This window comes from Camponotus floridanus, unplaced genomic scaffold, assembly GCF_003227725.1.
Source record: "Camponotus floridanus strain SB8 unplaced genomic scaffold, Cflo_v7.5 scaffold1, whole genome shotgun sequence".
Classification (NCBI taxonomy): Eukaryota; Metazoa; Arthropoda; class Insecta; order Hymenoptera; family Formicidae; genus Camponotus; species Camponotus floridanus.
In genome coordinates this window covers 1980705-1998623 of record NW_020229214.1, presented here as the reverse complement: position 1 = coordinate 1998623, position 17919 = coordinate 1980705, and the positions used below count along the sequence as shown (strand labels likewise).

The 17919-nt window shown below is 36.5% G+C and overlaps 1 protein-coding gene across 2 annotated transcripts in view; it reads right to left on the bottom strand.

Moving 5' to 3' along the window:
- The window catches only part of LOC105250422 (fibroblast growth factor 17), a 129646-nt gene extending 112435 nt beyond the window's left edge, over nucleotides 1-17211 (bottom strand). Inside the window, exons 1-2 of one of the 2 annotated variants that reach the window (XM_025406200.1) lie at nucleotides 16701-17211; nucleotides 16133-16168 (exon numbers count right to left, since the gene is read on the bottom strand). Coding sequence is in view for 1 of the 2 variants with exons in the window: in XM_025406190.1 (XP_025261975.1) it covers nucleotides 1010-1071 (62 nt within the window). In the remaining variant the exon portion in view is untranslated. Of the gene's footprint in view, nucleotides 1-1009; nucleotides 1087-16132; nucleotides 16169-16700 lie in introns of those variants that run through there. The other variant, XM_025406190.1, reaches the window with a different exon arrangement.
- Between the last annotated feature and the right edge of the window lie 708 nt (nucleotides 17212-17919).

The following is a 17919-nucleotide window of genomic DNA, read 5'->3' as shown; positions in this document are numbered from 1 at the left end:
TGGCATACAGCCAGAAATAGCAGACGGTGTATTGTGTTTAGAATTGTATAGGATATCCGGATGATTCGAATTTTAAAGGTGACGAAGTTGGTAGGTGGAAGCTTGAGAGAAGAGATAAATATTCATAATTTTGTAAAAATCGATGTGCTGATAATATTCACTTGAATTACTCTGTGATTTTGAGATTTCTAGATTTTTTGGCTTAAATAACCGTTTAATTATACATGGAAAATCCCAGTTTATAGGATTCTAGCTATGACTGGTTCTTTTGTATCGTCAATCATCGACATACAATACTAACGGTCGCAAAATTTAAAACGCTAACAATTGATGTGACGAATGAATTTTTTAGAACAAAAAGCGCATAGATAGTTAGCAAACTAAAAAACTAATAATGTCTGTCTATAATTTTATAGAATTATGATGATTAGCATTTCGATAAATTGTTATTATTGATCTTGATAAAAATCATTTGTATTATTCGTAAAAATCGTGTATGTTTACTTTAATACGAAGAGTTATAAGGAAGCATACATATATATGTATATCGCCACGTGTGGAGGATTTACGTCAGACAAGAAATTCTTTCCAGACATATCGACGCGGGTTTTATTTCATAGTATGCGAGCATACCATGAGCCAATAATATAGTCAAAGATAGTATCACCTTAAAAGTAAATTTTACATAATTATACAATGTAAATTAAACCACAAAGGACGCTCATATAAAATGAAATCTCACGCCAAGACAATTAATTTTGTAAAATGAAAATTCAAAAAAAAGTATTTTTAAATTTATTTAAATTAATTCACAAGTATTAATATTTACGAAATCTCTTTTATTGCAAATAGTGATTTTTATATTTTCAGTGATTCTAAAAATTATATATGTTTATTTTATTTCAAAATTGCGTATGCTGATGCAATCGTATCCTGCTTTACATTAAGTAAGCGGTAAACATAGAACTTTTATTTTTGCAAGCAAAATTTTTCACGTCTAGACGCTTACCTATACAGTAACACGTAGAGTAAAGACATCCTGTATCCCCGGTCTATCATGTAGTTTGGCATATTCCTTTCACAGCAATTGATGTAATCCTCTGAACACACGACTGTATTCCCGCGCGAATAAACTCGTTGCGATGCACGATGCGTTTTCACTCCCGAGGACATACGTCGGGATGAGCTCGAAAGCTCGCTAAGGAAGTCGCGGGAAACATTGACGGTGGTGGACGCGGGTGAGGGGACATCCCGAAGGAGTCTTAACGTTTTATCCTATCCATGATAGGGGGAAGGATCTCCGTTGTACACAAAGAGAGGGAGAGAAAAAGAGAAAAGACCGCGGGACCGCGTCAGCGGCAACCCTTACGCTCTTACGCCCACACTTATGAATCAGTGGATGAATGAATCGACTTTGCCCCACTTTTTGGCGCGTGGGTGTAACGTATCAGTCGGCCAGTCTGACATTTTCGCGCAACGGCGGCAGCGGCAGCCACCCCTTGCCGGCAGCAGCCCGGCGGCGACGACGTGGGCGTTGCTGACTCTATATCTACCCACGTAAGTAGACGCTAGTCTAGGACGCGACCACGCAAAAATCCATTTCCACAATCGTCCCGTTTCGGCGGAAAAACAAAATCGTCGTATCACTGCCATAACAGAGCCGCCGCTATTAACCGCCACGTCACAGCCTGCGTACACATATTTATTATCGGCCATCGTTCGACGCGTTCGATTATCCGTCGATCGCGATCGATAATTGTTGGCGAATCGCGTAATATCGGTGCGATGCAGTCTCAAGGGCATAATAAAGCGTCGCGTCGCGGATAAAATTGCGAGCTCGATGAGACAGGCGAAACAAATAGCGTACTAGTCGTAGGAGTGTAGATTCTATTTTCGCGTGACAATAAAATATTTGGTTACGAGAAATTTTTAATTTATGTAGCCGACGCAGAGTTTACGTTGTCTTAATGCTATTTCGCGAAGGACCTCGATCTGTCTCTGTGCGCCAAGCTCTTCGCGTTATCGTTGCGGATGCAATATAGATTTCGTCAGCATTTCGACCTACGCGCACTATCGACATCCTCGATGGTCCGTAACGTGTGTCGAGTAGAAATTAGAAACCGCAGCTAATTTCCCGTTCCCTGTTTTCATGCTGTTGGCGAAGCTATCGACTAAACTCGAGAAAAGTCGTCGTAGTGCATCGCGAGATGCGGTCCGATTAGCGTTGTAGTGGTGAGCGTAGCACTCAATGACGTCAACGGTGTCCCTGTATCCCAAGCTCCCATTAACTTCGAACGCCGAAAAATATAAAAGGAAATTTCACGAGCAAGATACCGCGCTGTGCTAGCTCTCTCGTCTGCGATTAATTCGCCGTTTCTCGTTAATGCTTCCTTCGCCGATATTGGCATTTTTGCGATGGCCTTTTAACCTTGGACCGCGGTAAATGTCACTGATCGATATCATTTTCGTCGACGCATTTATTGCATATCCCGCGTATGCGACGTAAAGTAGCAAACGTGAGATATACCGACAATTATGATAATTTTCATGTCACTTTATTAAATCGATGAAATGACAAAATGGTCGAAATAAATGTAAAATTGATCTTCAAAGTTATTTAATGTTAATGCAAAGTCCCCACGTGACACTTGCTACGTATTTATGTCTCACAAGTTTATCACATAATCATATGAGCATCAACACAAATGTATATCAGTAACTAATTAATTATGTTAACAAGTAATAAATAAAAAGTAATAAATAAAAAAATATTTAATGTCAGTCACTAAACGCGTCGCGCACTTTCTCGGCGGTTTAAACGATGCTCTCTAGAAGCACTACTAACGTCGTCTTCGTAAAGGAATCAGCCACGTGCGACGAGAAATTACCGTTTCATTATGCCGGGCGGCAAAGAGAGGTATAGGAATAACGCGGGAGGAGAGGCAGGGAGTTGAGGCACAGGCCCACAACCGTAGTAAGCATAAAATAAACTCGGAGACGCATGGGGTTCTGCGTTTGCCTCACGCACGTACGGCGTAAGAGGCATGTAGCTGCAAATAATAACAGTGATTGTACAGCACGTTTCAAGTGCTATTTCAGAATAAAAGACTTAATTTGTTTAACGTTATGTATATCTTGTTGAATACATTTTTGTTTCGAATATTTCAATGGAACGCGTATTCGATCATAAGACTAATTGTGACGAAAAAAATCGATACTTAAAATTAATATTTTATCTCTTTTTTTAACATTTTTTCGATCAAGGTCATATTAAATTATTAAGAAATCCAATAAGAAGTAAAAGAAGACTAGGAACCGAACATATATAAAAATATATGTAATATATTTAAAGTGTTCTGTTGAAGACGTTTCGACCCTGCTCTAGATCCTTTTCAAAGTCAAATACGAAAAATATAATATTATTTAAACCAACTAATAAAATAATAAAATGAATAATATAATAAAAGAAAGATTCTTTCTTTCAGTAAGAAAAACATAATATTATTTGATTTTGAAAAGGACCCAGGATAGAGAAACGTCGACACTTTAAATACATACTTTTGCGCTTCTTATTGTATGTAAGTGAAACAACTTTATAAAGTTTCTATCATAATATATTATTACTATCACGCATCATTACTTGTGTCTTTGGTTTCTAACCTTCTTTTATTTCTTATTGGATTTGTATCATTTGAACCATTTTTACATATTAAAATTTTTACTTATTTATTAAAAAATCATAGATTATTTTTACAAGAAAATAAAGCGCGAGATATAAACTCATATTTGAAAATAAGAAAAAACATAATATTATTTGATTTTGAAAAGGACCCAGGGAAAAGTCGAAACGTCGTCGACAGAACACTTTAACCATATATTTTTGCGCTTCTTATTGTATGTAAGTGAAACAACTTTACAAAGTTTCTATCATAAATATATTATTACTATCACACATCATTACCTATGTCTTTGGTTCCTTTTTTTATTGGATTTGTATCACATATGAACCATTTTTATATATTAAAATTTTTACTTATTTATTAAAAAATTATAAATAGATTAGATTATTTTTTGCAAGAAGTTAAAGCGCGAGGTATAAAATCATATTTGAAAAATCCTATATAACGTCGTCACGGTACGACAGCAACGCAACGGCGTCATTTTCAAGATGATTACGCCACGGCATTTCTAACCGTTGTATTCCAGATGGAATGTCAAGTGCGAGCTTTACAAACGAACGATCGCGGCACAGCAGAAAAGCAAACAATAGCCGGGTTTTATTAAATTCTTTAACTTTGCACTCGCCTCTAGACACAGATTCCGCTATCTGGCCGAAACCGGCGTCAATGTCAAAGTTATTCATCGCGAATTACAGAGACGAAAGACTCTTTATGTGCAAATGAGCAATAAAAGGGGAATGCAATCCATCATCGCGATGCGCAACGATCGTCAAACCTCAGACGGTGGCGTCAACACGACGCGAAAGACGCGAGAAAATAAAAGCGCGTTGGCTTCGCCTTTATTCGTAAAGTTATCTACGATCATGGGACATTGCGCGAAAATCTTTATTTAGCGTTCACCTCTGGCAAATAACGATACGGAGAGAGATCTAGCCGAGCGAAGCATCTATTGTCGATTAAAGCTATACACAGAGCTATTTCGCGTACAGGCGAACGAATAATAAAGCTTGAAGCTGGCTCTATCGGTCGTTGCGGTCTGGCAGAATATTCCGAATATTTATGGTCAAAATCGGATGCGAGAAAGCCGAGGGTGATATTACCGCGGTACGTAGGCGGCGTAACGCGAAGCATAACTCTATTCGTTCGCCATCTATTCTACAACGTATATCTATACGTTGTGAAACGTATCCCAAGAGAAAAAGGAGTCTCCATGTTCTTGGATATTGTGCCATTCTCTCTCTTTCTCGTCGTACATAACTGCGCCTCCTTCTCAACGGGCTTGCTGTCTCATTCTCCGTCGCGAGCTCGTTCATTCAAAACGTTAAATCAATGAGCGTTATTTTTGGCAAAACCCGGCGTCTGCGGCTACACACGTATAGCAATTCTTACGTAAAAATCTCACATACTCAAATTCCATATGACGTGTCAAATACATATCACCGGTTGTATTTCAAGTCAAATGTTTCTTTAACACAATATACAAGTATCATAGTACTGGCATAAATAATCGATTATTTTTTTTATAGAAACACGATTTATTGACAGGAAAAAATTCTAATAACGATATTAAAAATTACTTACAAATTCTAATATATTATTTCTTAATTTCTTCTCAAGCAATTAATTGTTCATCTCTTAATATCTTTCAAATTATATTAAATTTCAAATTATATTTTAATTATATTATATTTCAAATTATATTTTATTAAAATGACATAAATCAAACTACGATATTTAATGCTCAATAAAGATATTTAACGCAATTAGTCGATATCTACTTTTAATGCTGCTTTAAATTGCACGAATATTTTACAAGAATTTAATAATTTTCTATTGTATATGTGCATGATTACATATTCTTATTAAAATTCGTCCGAGATGTGTACTCGGAGGGGATATATTACTTTATAAAGATTCGAGCAAACATTAACTCCGCCAAGCGGAGGCGTATCTTCCTCTTTCGCAACTGTGCGTTAACTCTATTGTTCTACCTAAGCCGATTTCTCAGTATCGCATCCCTCTTGGCACATATAAGAGGGTGTGTACCGTCTTATTCATCGTTCGATACGAGGGATCCTTCGGCAATTCATTTGCAGTACTTACGAGTCTGCGAGCATCACAATCGCCAGAAACAGATATAGATTCTGAAGCGGAGCAACACGTATTAAAGATGAAAGGTGCAGACTATTCGCGAGTATATATAAAGCCGACAGGTGGAATTTTCGATTCTCCAAAAGACCGGTTCTTCGCTTTTCGAAGCACGCACCGAACTTCGGGCATTTGTTTACGATGCAACGATTTGCTTCGGTACCGCGTAATCGCGCGATTCCTTTTCCAATTAAACGAGCTTAATGTTGACGTGTCGATTCGAGAGGGAGAAAGAGAGATGGGATGGCGCAAATTAACGCGTCGTAAAATCCGCCGACGTTAATAATGACATTACTACGCCGTCTCGTTCGAAGCATCTCGAGGACATTCAGCGTGTTCGAAGGGACGGAAACGAGCTCGTCCAGGAAATCGGTAACCGCATCTTGTGCCGACCAATCCGTTAAACGATCGTCGACGAACATCGGCCGTCGTTGTGTGCAAGTCTGTGTCAAATTACGGTCTCGCTCGCCTCGCGAGCGGTTGCAGCGACTTTAACCCTTTCGCCGCGCACATTCGCCATCGAATATTTATAGCCTCGCCGCTGGTATTTCTTTATTTCTCGCTGGGATTGTTAGCGTACGCGATTCAATGTAGTCTCTCTTCGCGAAGCGAAGATCAATGGCGAGTATCGGGAGATACAATTAACATTGCTATCGAAGCGGATAATTAAATTAACGCGGCGTAATTCAATAATAGTTTTCTCTTTTGACGAGAATGCAACGCGTAATTGATGTCAAGGTAATTTGGCACATTCATTTCGGCTTTCTGATTTTAAACATGAGCAAGAAGTCCTGTCTTAAAGCAAGCAAGATTGCAGCTAATGGAAAAATGTATTCACACTGAATCAGTACTATATTTAAACGTATTTTCGAGTATCTTTGGATGTCGCGATAAAGATAATTATTTTCTAAAAAACAAACTGAAGAAAGAAATATTGCTGATAGCTTGCGATATTTAAATAACCGAACGAAAGATATGTCACTTAACGGGGAATAAAGAATGTGTCATTCTTTGCGCGCTTTCTTGTAGCAAGATTAAGATATCGACCCGACCAGAGGATCTCTCAATTCCTAGCCGCCTAATTTGCCTATCCGGAGGATCGAGTCCGGAATTAAATTAGCGGGAAGCGATAAAGCGGTGCGACGCGACGCGCAAAACGGAGCCTCCGTAGGATGTCGCGGCTCGGCCGTGAAACCGGTTGCGTGGAACGTGCGTAAACGCACGCGCACGCTGGCGCATGCGGTCGTCGTGCCAGTGCGTGTGCGTGGAAACCCGTTGACAGCGTGGTGAGCGATGGCTCGTCAAGCTGGCTGCCGCTGACAGCTGATGACAGGCGCGCGCACATGTCCAAGACCACACACAATAGCCGTGCGCGAACGAATCCTACGCGACTACGCGCGCTGTTTCTTTTCGGAGGACGTGTACCGACGATTCATATGATAATCGTGGGTCCGCTGCCCTTTATCCGCCTTTATTAAGTGCATCACATCTGACCTATTTTGCTTGTCAGTGAGGAATTTCTAAGTCATCCGCTCGGCATATCACGCACCTAATACGCTCTTTCATTCTGATAAATCTTATATCTCCCTTTATTACCTCCTTTCGAAAGTCCGACAGCGACGAAGAAACACGGACGGGAACCCGAGAAGTGTCCTACTCTATCCGGATATCCGGATTACTCTGCGAGCGCTTGTTTGAAAAAAAAATCTGTCGAAGGTTACGTCTCTTCGAGAGGAAACGTAATGTTCTTTTAAAATCAAATGCTTTTCAATAATTCAATTAATAAAAATTATAATTTAGCACCTAATAATATTATAATTTTAATAATAATAACAATTTTTGTAATCGAATGTTTCGTTGTAATATAATAAAATAGTTCTATATTCATGTATTAAGAATAGTATGAATATGCAAATTATTTTGATGTTATACTTTTACGACTTATTTGATAGTATTATACTTCACTCGAAACCGGATTTTTTCTCTCAATTCTCGTTACCGCGGAAATAATAAACCAATGGTCCGTAGAAAATCGGCCAACGTTATAAATCCTAGTACTGTTTGTTCAATAAAATGTCGTATGTTATGTTCTACATAACAAACGGCGATAGTTTCATAGAGAAACATCATTGGTTTAATGACTTATATCCAGAAATTCAAAGCGCTTCACAAATATTTCAATGATATTGCGCAAATATGCGAAAGCTTACGCAAGAGAAACGTAATATAAACTCCCACGACATTTCTAAATGAAAAATCTGACCTACTGTGCGCACAACGATCAACACATACACGACGTTTTCCGGAACAATAAACGCGCGATATTTCAATAAACAATTGATTGACCTTTTTAACAGAAATATTGATTAAATCAGACAATAATTTCCAATATAGCATGCATTTTTAGTCTCTAAGAATCATTGTTTTCTCTTTACGCTTTTCAGCTTTTCTCCTTCTTTTCTTTGTTATAATATAATTTTATTCCCAATAAATTTAAAAATATATTAGCCACTCTTTATATAGTAAAATATCTACCTCTATCATGTTCGTGTAAGCGATATCGATTCAATAGTGCCGCTTTAATTAGGCCTTGTAAACATCATTCTGCAATCACACATTGGTCACAGTTGTCGGTGTTATCGCGAATTCCAGCGCAGTACAAGTTCAAAGTTCCACGACGGCGATAACAGGACAGATGGTAATACTTGTTATACTTGTTATACGCACTTCGTAACAATTCCCGAATCGCTAATCATCGAGCTTGTTCGCGGCCTCGTCATTCGCAATGGATAGCGATCCCCGTGATTATTCGGCTCGAATAGGGTGGAATGGAGAGTCGGTCGACGGGAGAGAAGACCGAAGGGATCGGGAAAGAAAAAGAGGAGAAGGACGGACTGTCATAAATTTAAGCAACAATTAACATTCAGAGTCAAGGCTTGTGGGAACGGGCCATTAGCTATGCGTATCTGTAACGTCGTGAGCGCAGAGAGAAGCGCCGCGAAACAAACCCGTGCTCAACACGAAGAGGCCCGTTTTGGCCCTCGCGAAGAGGATTCACGCGCCGCGTGAGAGCAGATGCGAATAGATGGGGCACGAGGAAAAATGAAAAGGAGCGCGATGCATCGCGTCGAGGGTCAGAGGTTAAACTGTTCTCTCAACGGCATACCTGATTTATTAATCATCCGATGCCGCAGGCTACCTAAGTTATTATCCTCTCTCGCCTGCCACTTCGTTTCTCTTTCCCCGAATGGGAGCTCTCTGATACGCCGCACCTGTCAACCGATCGAGAGATCGCTTCCTCGCCAATTAACGTGTATTAAACGTATCGCGCATTTTATGGACCTTATTTTTTCTTGATTGAATTAATGGTTGGTGATGATTTTTAATAGATTGAGCTTATCTTACTCAAAAATATTAAGTAATATTAGCCAAAAAATATTAATAAATTCCTCATTCGATTCCTTTTTAATTTTTATCTTTTACGAGGTAAAAATAAAGCATAACTAAATAAATCGAATGATTCCTATGATTTCTACGTGTCGCGACAATTTCCAGCGAGTCTCGCAACGGAAAGCAAATTCTTCATCCGTTCGGTCGCCGCCTCCAGATAAACGCGTATCGATTATCGGATCGAAGTTGGCGCGACGAATTCCGTATTGATGATGCGAAATATTAAATTCGGAAACGGAACCGACAGTGCTGGTCGAAGTGGTAGGTGAATTCCCCTCATCGACAGAGCTCCCTAATAGAGACGTCGATAACAGTTCCGGCCGTTAATGCGGCATTCCACGCGTGTGCGTGAGGCAGGATCGTATCTCATTGCCATCGGCCGCTACTCTTTTGGCGCCGAGGAATTGATTTCAATTCGCGTTCGGCCAGCCGCCGCTTGTTTCGGCGGATCTGATATCGACGTACGTGTACCGGCGACACCAAACCTGCGATGCATCTCTTCCATCCCGCAACACTTCCACCTACATCCTCTTCTCCTATTCTCTCTGTCGTTCTTAACTTCTTGTTCGCAGGTTGATCGAAAGAAAAGCAAAACGCTTCTTTTCTATTAATCTCCTTGACAAAATATATTTTGGCAAAGCGATTTATATTTCCAACTGTATCTCAAGATATATTTGTGCAGAATATAATAGTTGTTAATAATATTAATTTATATTTTTATATCGCTTGCGAAGGTATTATAATTACTTAAATTAATTATATTAAAATATAAAATTTTCTTTTTACCATTATTTTCAGTTTATAGATAAAACTATGAATATAAAGTTAGCAATCTTTATCGAATTGTTTCGATTTTAAAACGAAAATCATAATTTGGTATATAATACAAAATGACATTCCTTTAAAAAATTAATCGATTAAGTATGACGTGAGAGAAAATTTATGATAAATTTATAATATTTGCTATAATTTAATGAATATAAATATAGCATCAATTGTATACATAAATATAAAAATACTGAATGATACTAAATGAAAAAAATATTCAATATTTCGAACGTTTGCGTCATCTATAAAAATCTTTCGTTTTTTTTAATACAAAATATATATTGAAATTTTTTATAATAATTTTATAATAATAAATTTATAATTGTATCACGTATGTGTGGATCTTACTAGTATATGATTATATCAGTTCCGAAGAGTCTACAAATTTTAACGTTGTGTGAGTTCATGCGTACAAACGCATGAACTTTCTTCGTAGTCCTTTTGAGGCTACACCTACGAAGAGACAAGGTCTTCTCTTCACCCTTTCTCTTTCCCCGTTCCATACACTGACACCATTATTGGCCATGCATCACGCTCTTTGTGTAACATTACACCATACGCGTTTATCCGAACCTACCCGCACGATAAACATCGCACCGTTATCGATATCTGTCCATATCGATCAAAGGGCTCGAGGATAATAAGGCCGTCCAACAATGTCGTGGGAGGCGAGTATCGGGACCATCGAGACAATGTCGCCTCTTCTCTCGATCACAATTGTGACTATCGCTTCTTCGTACTTACACGAGACATGTACCTTTGATCATTCCCGCTGAGATAGATAGACGAATATTTATTGCTAAGATTTATATAATACAAATTAGTTTGCGCCAATATTAGTTTAATTCACGGTTAACAGGATCTCAAATCAGGAATGATAACTACATGCGATATTATCATATATTCTACACTACTAAGATTATCATTCCTTAATTGTCATTTAAACTGGATGGTTGGTAAAAGCATCACTTAATTGGATATTAAAAAATATTGGCTGTAGATATATCCACGTAGATGCAAATAAATTTAAACGCTTAAATATGATTATATTTTTATATTACTATAATAAAAATATATATATTAGATATAACATTTTATATAAAAGCTTTATTTCTCATCGCTCGTCGTCTTAATACCTAGCGATATAAACCTTTCAACTTGAAAAAATAAAGTGCTTACCAAATGACAAGTTTCCTTCAAAAATGATACAGTCAACGTGAAAAAATTCCGTTTACCACTAATCACATATGTCGAGTTCTTGATGAATTTTCGCGAACGGTGCATTTCGCATGCGTGAGCTACGCGTGTTGCATCGCATAAACGAGCCTCCACGAATGTCCAAATGTCGACGACGCGATGCTTCAAAAGGCCAACGCGATGGCCCGTGCAAAAAATCACGTATGCTTCTTTCGCACGCACGTATCGAAACGTATCGAAACGTATCTGTTTCGCAGTATCCGCCCATTATACACATACTACGGGTCGGTAGTCCCACATATGGAGCGCCGATTCGCCAACGGCAGACTGTTTGCGCTGTTAATAACGCGCGTTAATCGCTAATTACACATCGTCTTAATTATCGGCTCGTTGTCTGGGACGGGCGTATAAATAGCTATCGTGGAAAGGAGCGCATTGACGTGCGACAATGACTATCTACCGATACCTCGACCGCGAGACTGCTATTGTCCAGGATAGCCATTGACTTATCGCGTTCAAATTATACGATTTATATATTCGGTTTTCTAACATAGATAAAGATTAATGTATTAATTATGTATTGCGTAGATATTCAAGAAAATACAAATTTCTTTTAATGTTTCTTTACAATCAAACGTGAGCATTTATCGCAGTGCAACTTGCAACATTTCTGAACTTCTGACACGGAAAATATTTTATTTATATGTTTTATATATTCTTTCTTCAAATTTTATACCATTTAAGATTATGTAGAAGTTGTAAATAAATTATCTTTTTTATTTTAATAAATTCTTTTAATTATATAATTATTTTTCTATTTACTATAAATAATAAATAGAAAATAATGTAATGTAGTTTGATATAATTTTTAAAGTACGTATTATTTGAAATGCGTATATTTACATACAAATGTAACACATAATTTTTTATAATGCAACAGAAAAATATATATTAAATTTATACCTAGGTATCCAGTCTCTAAACAATACGTTAATTAACGTAATAAAAGCAACAACCTTTTCAATTTATAATAAAAACAATTAAAAAGATAATTATATTTACATAATTTTTATTTCTGATATATTTCTTCAAAACCTATTCTATCTGATATTAATATTTGTTTAATAACAATTTTAGAAAATTGATACTCTTAGACATGCAAAGTTATTGATACAGGTAGTCAATTTTGATCGGAACAATAAGCCGTCGAAGTCGAGATTGTGTAAACACGACTACAGATTAAGCAGACGAATGCGGCGCCAACGTAACGCTGACGCAACATGTAAAGGGGTAATAAACGAGCTAGATGTCTCGCGCGCAAAACCGAATATCGTATTACCTCGAATTTATCGAAAAACATGGACAAATTTTTTCTAATTAAACCAATTAAAATTATCGAAATGTATCTATATTTATAATATATACGAGAGAATATTCTTAAATAATATTTATCTTTACGAAGCAATCAAACATTTTATATATATATGTCATTTTCAATTTATATCATACTTGCTGTATAAGTTGCAATTAATAAACATTTTTAAATCGCTCTATTAAATAGCGACTTCCTCTTTTTATTACTGAAACGGGAGCCGGGAGGAATTCAGGCAATGTTGGAAGGCCGATACTAAGAAAGGCGAGAAGCTCGCGGACCGGCTCCGAGTAAAACGATATGTGTGTGTGTGTGTGTGTGTGTGTGAAAACGAAAATAAAAACCAAAATAAATTAAAAGGACGAGTACGACGCGGAAGAGAGCAGGGGAAGAAAGAGAGAGAGGGAGAGAGGGTTCGCAAAATCGCCGTGGGCCCCAAAGTGGACGACGCGCGCAGGGCAATAAATATCATGCGATTAGATCTCCGAAGCTGCCGCTGTTGGGGTTGGTTACGAACGGAGGGAGCGACTATTAATCACTCCATGTTAATCAAGCCGGCCGCTAAGTAGGCCGCGCCGCAGCATTAAAGTGCACTGCCACGCATCGTATTGGCGTGCCAACGAGACACGCATACATATGTGCGTGCGGATCAAGCGTGGTACATGGGCTAGAGGAGACGGAACTAGAAGTAGGAGAGAGGACACCGAGAGAGAGATGGAAAGAGAGAAGCTAAGCTCGAGCTCACACAGGTCTCGTGCGTGAATTAGCTCTCAGCCTATTATTCGACTTCGAGGTCTCTACCTTAAAAGATCTGTACCTATCTACCTACCGCATAGCACGCGCGCGTTCCTTCTCATTTTTGAGGAATTAATCGAGACTAATTACCACGTCGGACGAGAGGGAGTTCGCTCTGCCGATCCCCTTCGCCACTGAATTATAGTATTCAATCTCTATGAAAAAATTTGTGAATTAAAAGAATTCGTAGAAATTCTTTCTGCGAAATTATGAATCTCTCTCTCTCGAAAAATAAGATCGATATCTTCTTCTACTTTATTCGTATTTTAATAATTAAGAAATAATGAACAATTTATTAATATAAAAATTTATATACATAAATATTATTTTTTTTATTATTTATACGATTTAGATATTTATTAAAGTAATTCTTGAGCTAATTATTTCTAAAGAATATAGGATTAGTTAAAAATTTTTACTAATTTTTAATTTTTCTTATCAAAAAACAAAGATTCACAAAATAAATTATTATAAATTTCTTTTGATTTATTTTTTCCTAATTGCTTTATTTTGCGATTCATTATTGATGTTATCAGTTATGCTATAATTTTAGAGTTTCTGATAGATCGCATCTCAATGAAATGTAAAAGAACTGATCAAAAGAGAAAGCTCCTTGCTAAACGCAAGGAAACAGAGAGGTCTTTATGGACTTGTTTGTCCTCTGCAGATTTTTACGAATTATTTGAGAAGTTCAGTCGAGACGCATCTGAAAGATCGGACAATCACATGGTAGTTAGATCATGCAATCTGCTCATTTGCAATAATCGAGCATCGCTTACGATTCTAGTAATAAAAATTCTCAATATTTTAAATCTTATTTCAATTTAACTTATTTAACGATTATCTAATTAAATCATAATCGATTATATTACGTTATATCGATTATATTACGTTTATGTACAAATTTTTGCTTAAATCTTCGTAAACGAAAAGTCTGTAATTATATATTTTTTGTATCATGATATAGATAATTCATAGCTATTTTTAATTATTAGATTCGGAACAAATTTGCTCCACACGTATCCACTTTCAAAGCCTCTTTTTTTATCCGATTCTTCCAATTCTCATGTCACGAATCTTCTGCTTAAAATAGAGTTTATACCAACACCGATCTCTCTGTTTCCCGGTTAAACTCCGCTTCTGCTATCCCCCTCCGATCTGATCGACCAGCGTCCAGCGCGGGCCCGAAACAAGGCGGGTAGTCGCGCGAGCAGCACGAGGCGAGGGCGAGGTAGACGACGTTGTACAAAAGTAAATAAAGTCTCTCAAAAGACTGAGAAAATATGTCGATAAATCTAATGTCTAACTGAGATAGGTATTGGGCGCCGGAAAATAATTGTCTCGCGTGCGCAGTTGCATCGAACGATCACGATGGACGATTGTTTCTCGTGGCGCCAGTAGCCCGCACCAGAAGTTACTTTCGGATTGTCTCCTGTGAGAGCAGGGATCGTAGCGAGAAGGGCGACGATCTTTCCACCTCTGAGAAAGTTTTCGAATTCCTTCTATCCACGACGACCTCTTTTCATCGTCGTCATCATCGTTCCCTTCCCCTTTCCTCTCGTCTCTCCCTCTTGTTATTTCTTTACATTTACATTTAAAGCGTGCCTGCATTAAAATTAACTCATGGTACTGGTTTGACTATGATGAAAGCTAATAATTTACGGGTTGTATTTTATTCTATTATTTCGAATACAAATAAACAAGAATAAAAAAAGGAAGTATAATTTTAATTAAAATAATCGTGATCCGCGCGCGTGATTTATTTTAACCGATACAACTTGGAGAAATATATCTTACAATTAAATTTGAGTTTTTATTATTAACTTTTTTATTTCCGTGATCATCTTGAAATATTATGAGTGTATTAAAATCATGCAACACGTTCTAATCTTTTTAATAATATTCGGATATGTCAAATATGTTAACAAGTTCGAATTCGTTAATTTCTTTATTTATTAGAGAGAGAAAAAGGGAGAGATTATGTATTATTTATCAAAATACATATGTCATTACCTAAAAATTATATTTATCAATATATATCAATTAAGATACAAGACATTCCGTTTTCTGTCTTCCCTAATGATTTTCGACAATACGCCAAAATGCACTATCTGTCACTACAAATATAACACGTGCATCTATGATCGAGAGGAAGGCCAATTAAATATACACAAGCGCACTTAATTTATGTCTTTTCTATCAAGTCTCACTTTTAAGGCCGCCGGGTAAAATTCTCAAGCTCTAAGGCGTTACTCGTGTGTGACGCGTGCAATTTCTCGTGGAATTATTCCACGCACGCCAACGGCAGTTCGTGATATATGGTCAGCCGCGCGCGAGACGTGTCCCTCCTACACACGTGACCCCTGACTCCGGTCCGAATATTGAATCACTTTAATATCTTGGAACGAGATACACGATGCGCACGACCAGTCATGGCTCGTCCCAATCTTCCAAGCGTACGTTCAATTACATTGGTGGCACGTGCGTACCTGCCTATGTAATCTTAGCAGCGACATCAAATTATCGAGCTACTTTACCACTCAGTATCCTTATAAAATATTTATCGCACATTCGTGCTAGTAAGCAGCAAGTAATTCCCCCACTAACAGATTTAAAACGATTTATATATAATATATATATATATATAATAATTATCACTCACCGATATGATGCGGAATTCTAGTATATTGTGTTGTATCTGTAAAATACACAAGTATATCCAGATTATATATAATGTACAAAATAATTAATAGTTTAAAAAGTAATAACTATGCATAATTATTTTTTTCATCTCTTAAACAAATTCTTATAACAAAGATTATATATAATTTTTGAAAGTTATTAAGTAGTAAAATTAGCAAATTTTTATTTTGATTTTAAATTTTTGAAAAATATTATTTTAGTTACGAACCTTTAAGAAATATAATAAAAATCTAATTTTTATATAGATAATCTACTTATAAATCTTAACAATATAAAATATTAAATTTATTAATTATTAATATTAAATATTAATTATTAATATTAAATTTTAATATTAAATATCTGATTGTGTATGTGTGTAAATAAAATAAATATTTTCTTATAAAACATTTTAAAGTAAAATCTAAATTAATTTTTATGTATTATATTACAGATAACGCAAAATGAATTATCACGATCTTATCATCATGGAGATAAAAAACGAACAATTAATTTTAATAATAAATAATAAATTGCGAAATACTCACTCAATGGTTACTACCGATGGCACCTAACCTCCTTTTCTCGTATCCTTTGTTGTTCCTTTGTCGCACTCACAAAAACACTCACTTGTGAAAATACAATTAATTACGATTATGCGCGCACGATTGTAATTATCAATAAAATATCTCGATTGTGCAGAACATTAAACGACACTTTCGACGTTACTCAAGCAGGACGCACACTCTACATTTCGAGAGAATGGAGTGAACTGAATCCATAATTATGCAGCCAAATTCACGTTTCGCCACCGGAACATGATTTTGAATGATTAATAATAACGTTCATAGTCAACAATATATGTATATATTTTGATCAATTACAATGGCATAAAATGTATCTCAACGTTCTATCTAATTTTTCATCATATATTTGCAACATTTTCGTCTACGAATGCAAAATTTGAGAATGACAGCGGCAACTTAACCTTGATGCCATATGATATGATAACGATTCGAGTCAAAGATTAAAAAAGACGATAAAACATTAAAAATACACAATCGTAATTCAATATTACACGCGCAAAATATTTCGAACGAGTAAATCTCGCGGAATATATTATTAACGCTCGATATATCGCGCCTTTTCGATCACTCCATCTTGCGATTCGTGTATTGCGTTTCAATTCGAACCTGAATATAAATCGCGTGAAATACCTGCCTTGATGAATAGCCGTTCTCTCGATACATTCAAGAGTCATTAATCGCGAGAATTAATTAATCATCCGGATCGATAATCGTTAATTGCAATAGGAAACGATTACGTTATATTATAATACGACGACACACGCGGAGCGCGATGTGACGTGGCTGTCCTGCTCGAGTCTCGTCGCGCGAATGACAAGGCCACCGCGCGGTATGTAAACATAGCGAGCAATGTTTACGTGCCTTAGCCTTGAATACTAAACATAGCACAACTCTTAATATTTTCATTGACGCTGTGAAATATTTAACGCATTACAATATAAATTTTATGCGAAACATTTTATTTGAGTAAAAGAAAATTAATTATTATTAAATGGTTAATCTGTATACATACGTGACATTTCTTTATTTGAATTACTCATTCTTGGAATTTGTATATCATTTAATTAATTATTAATTAAATTATAATTAATTTAATTATATACGAATTATGAATACGTAATTAAATATTATAGTAACGTTAAATATATATAAAATACGTGACATTTCTTTATTTAAATCA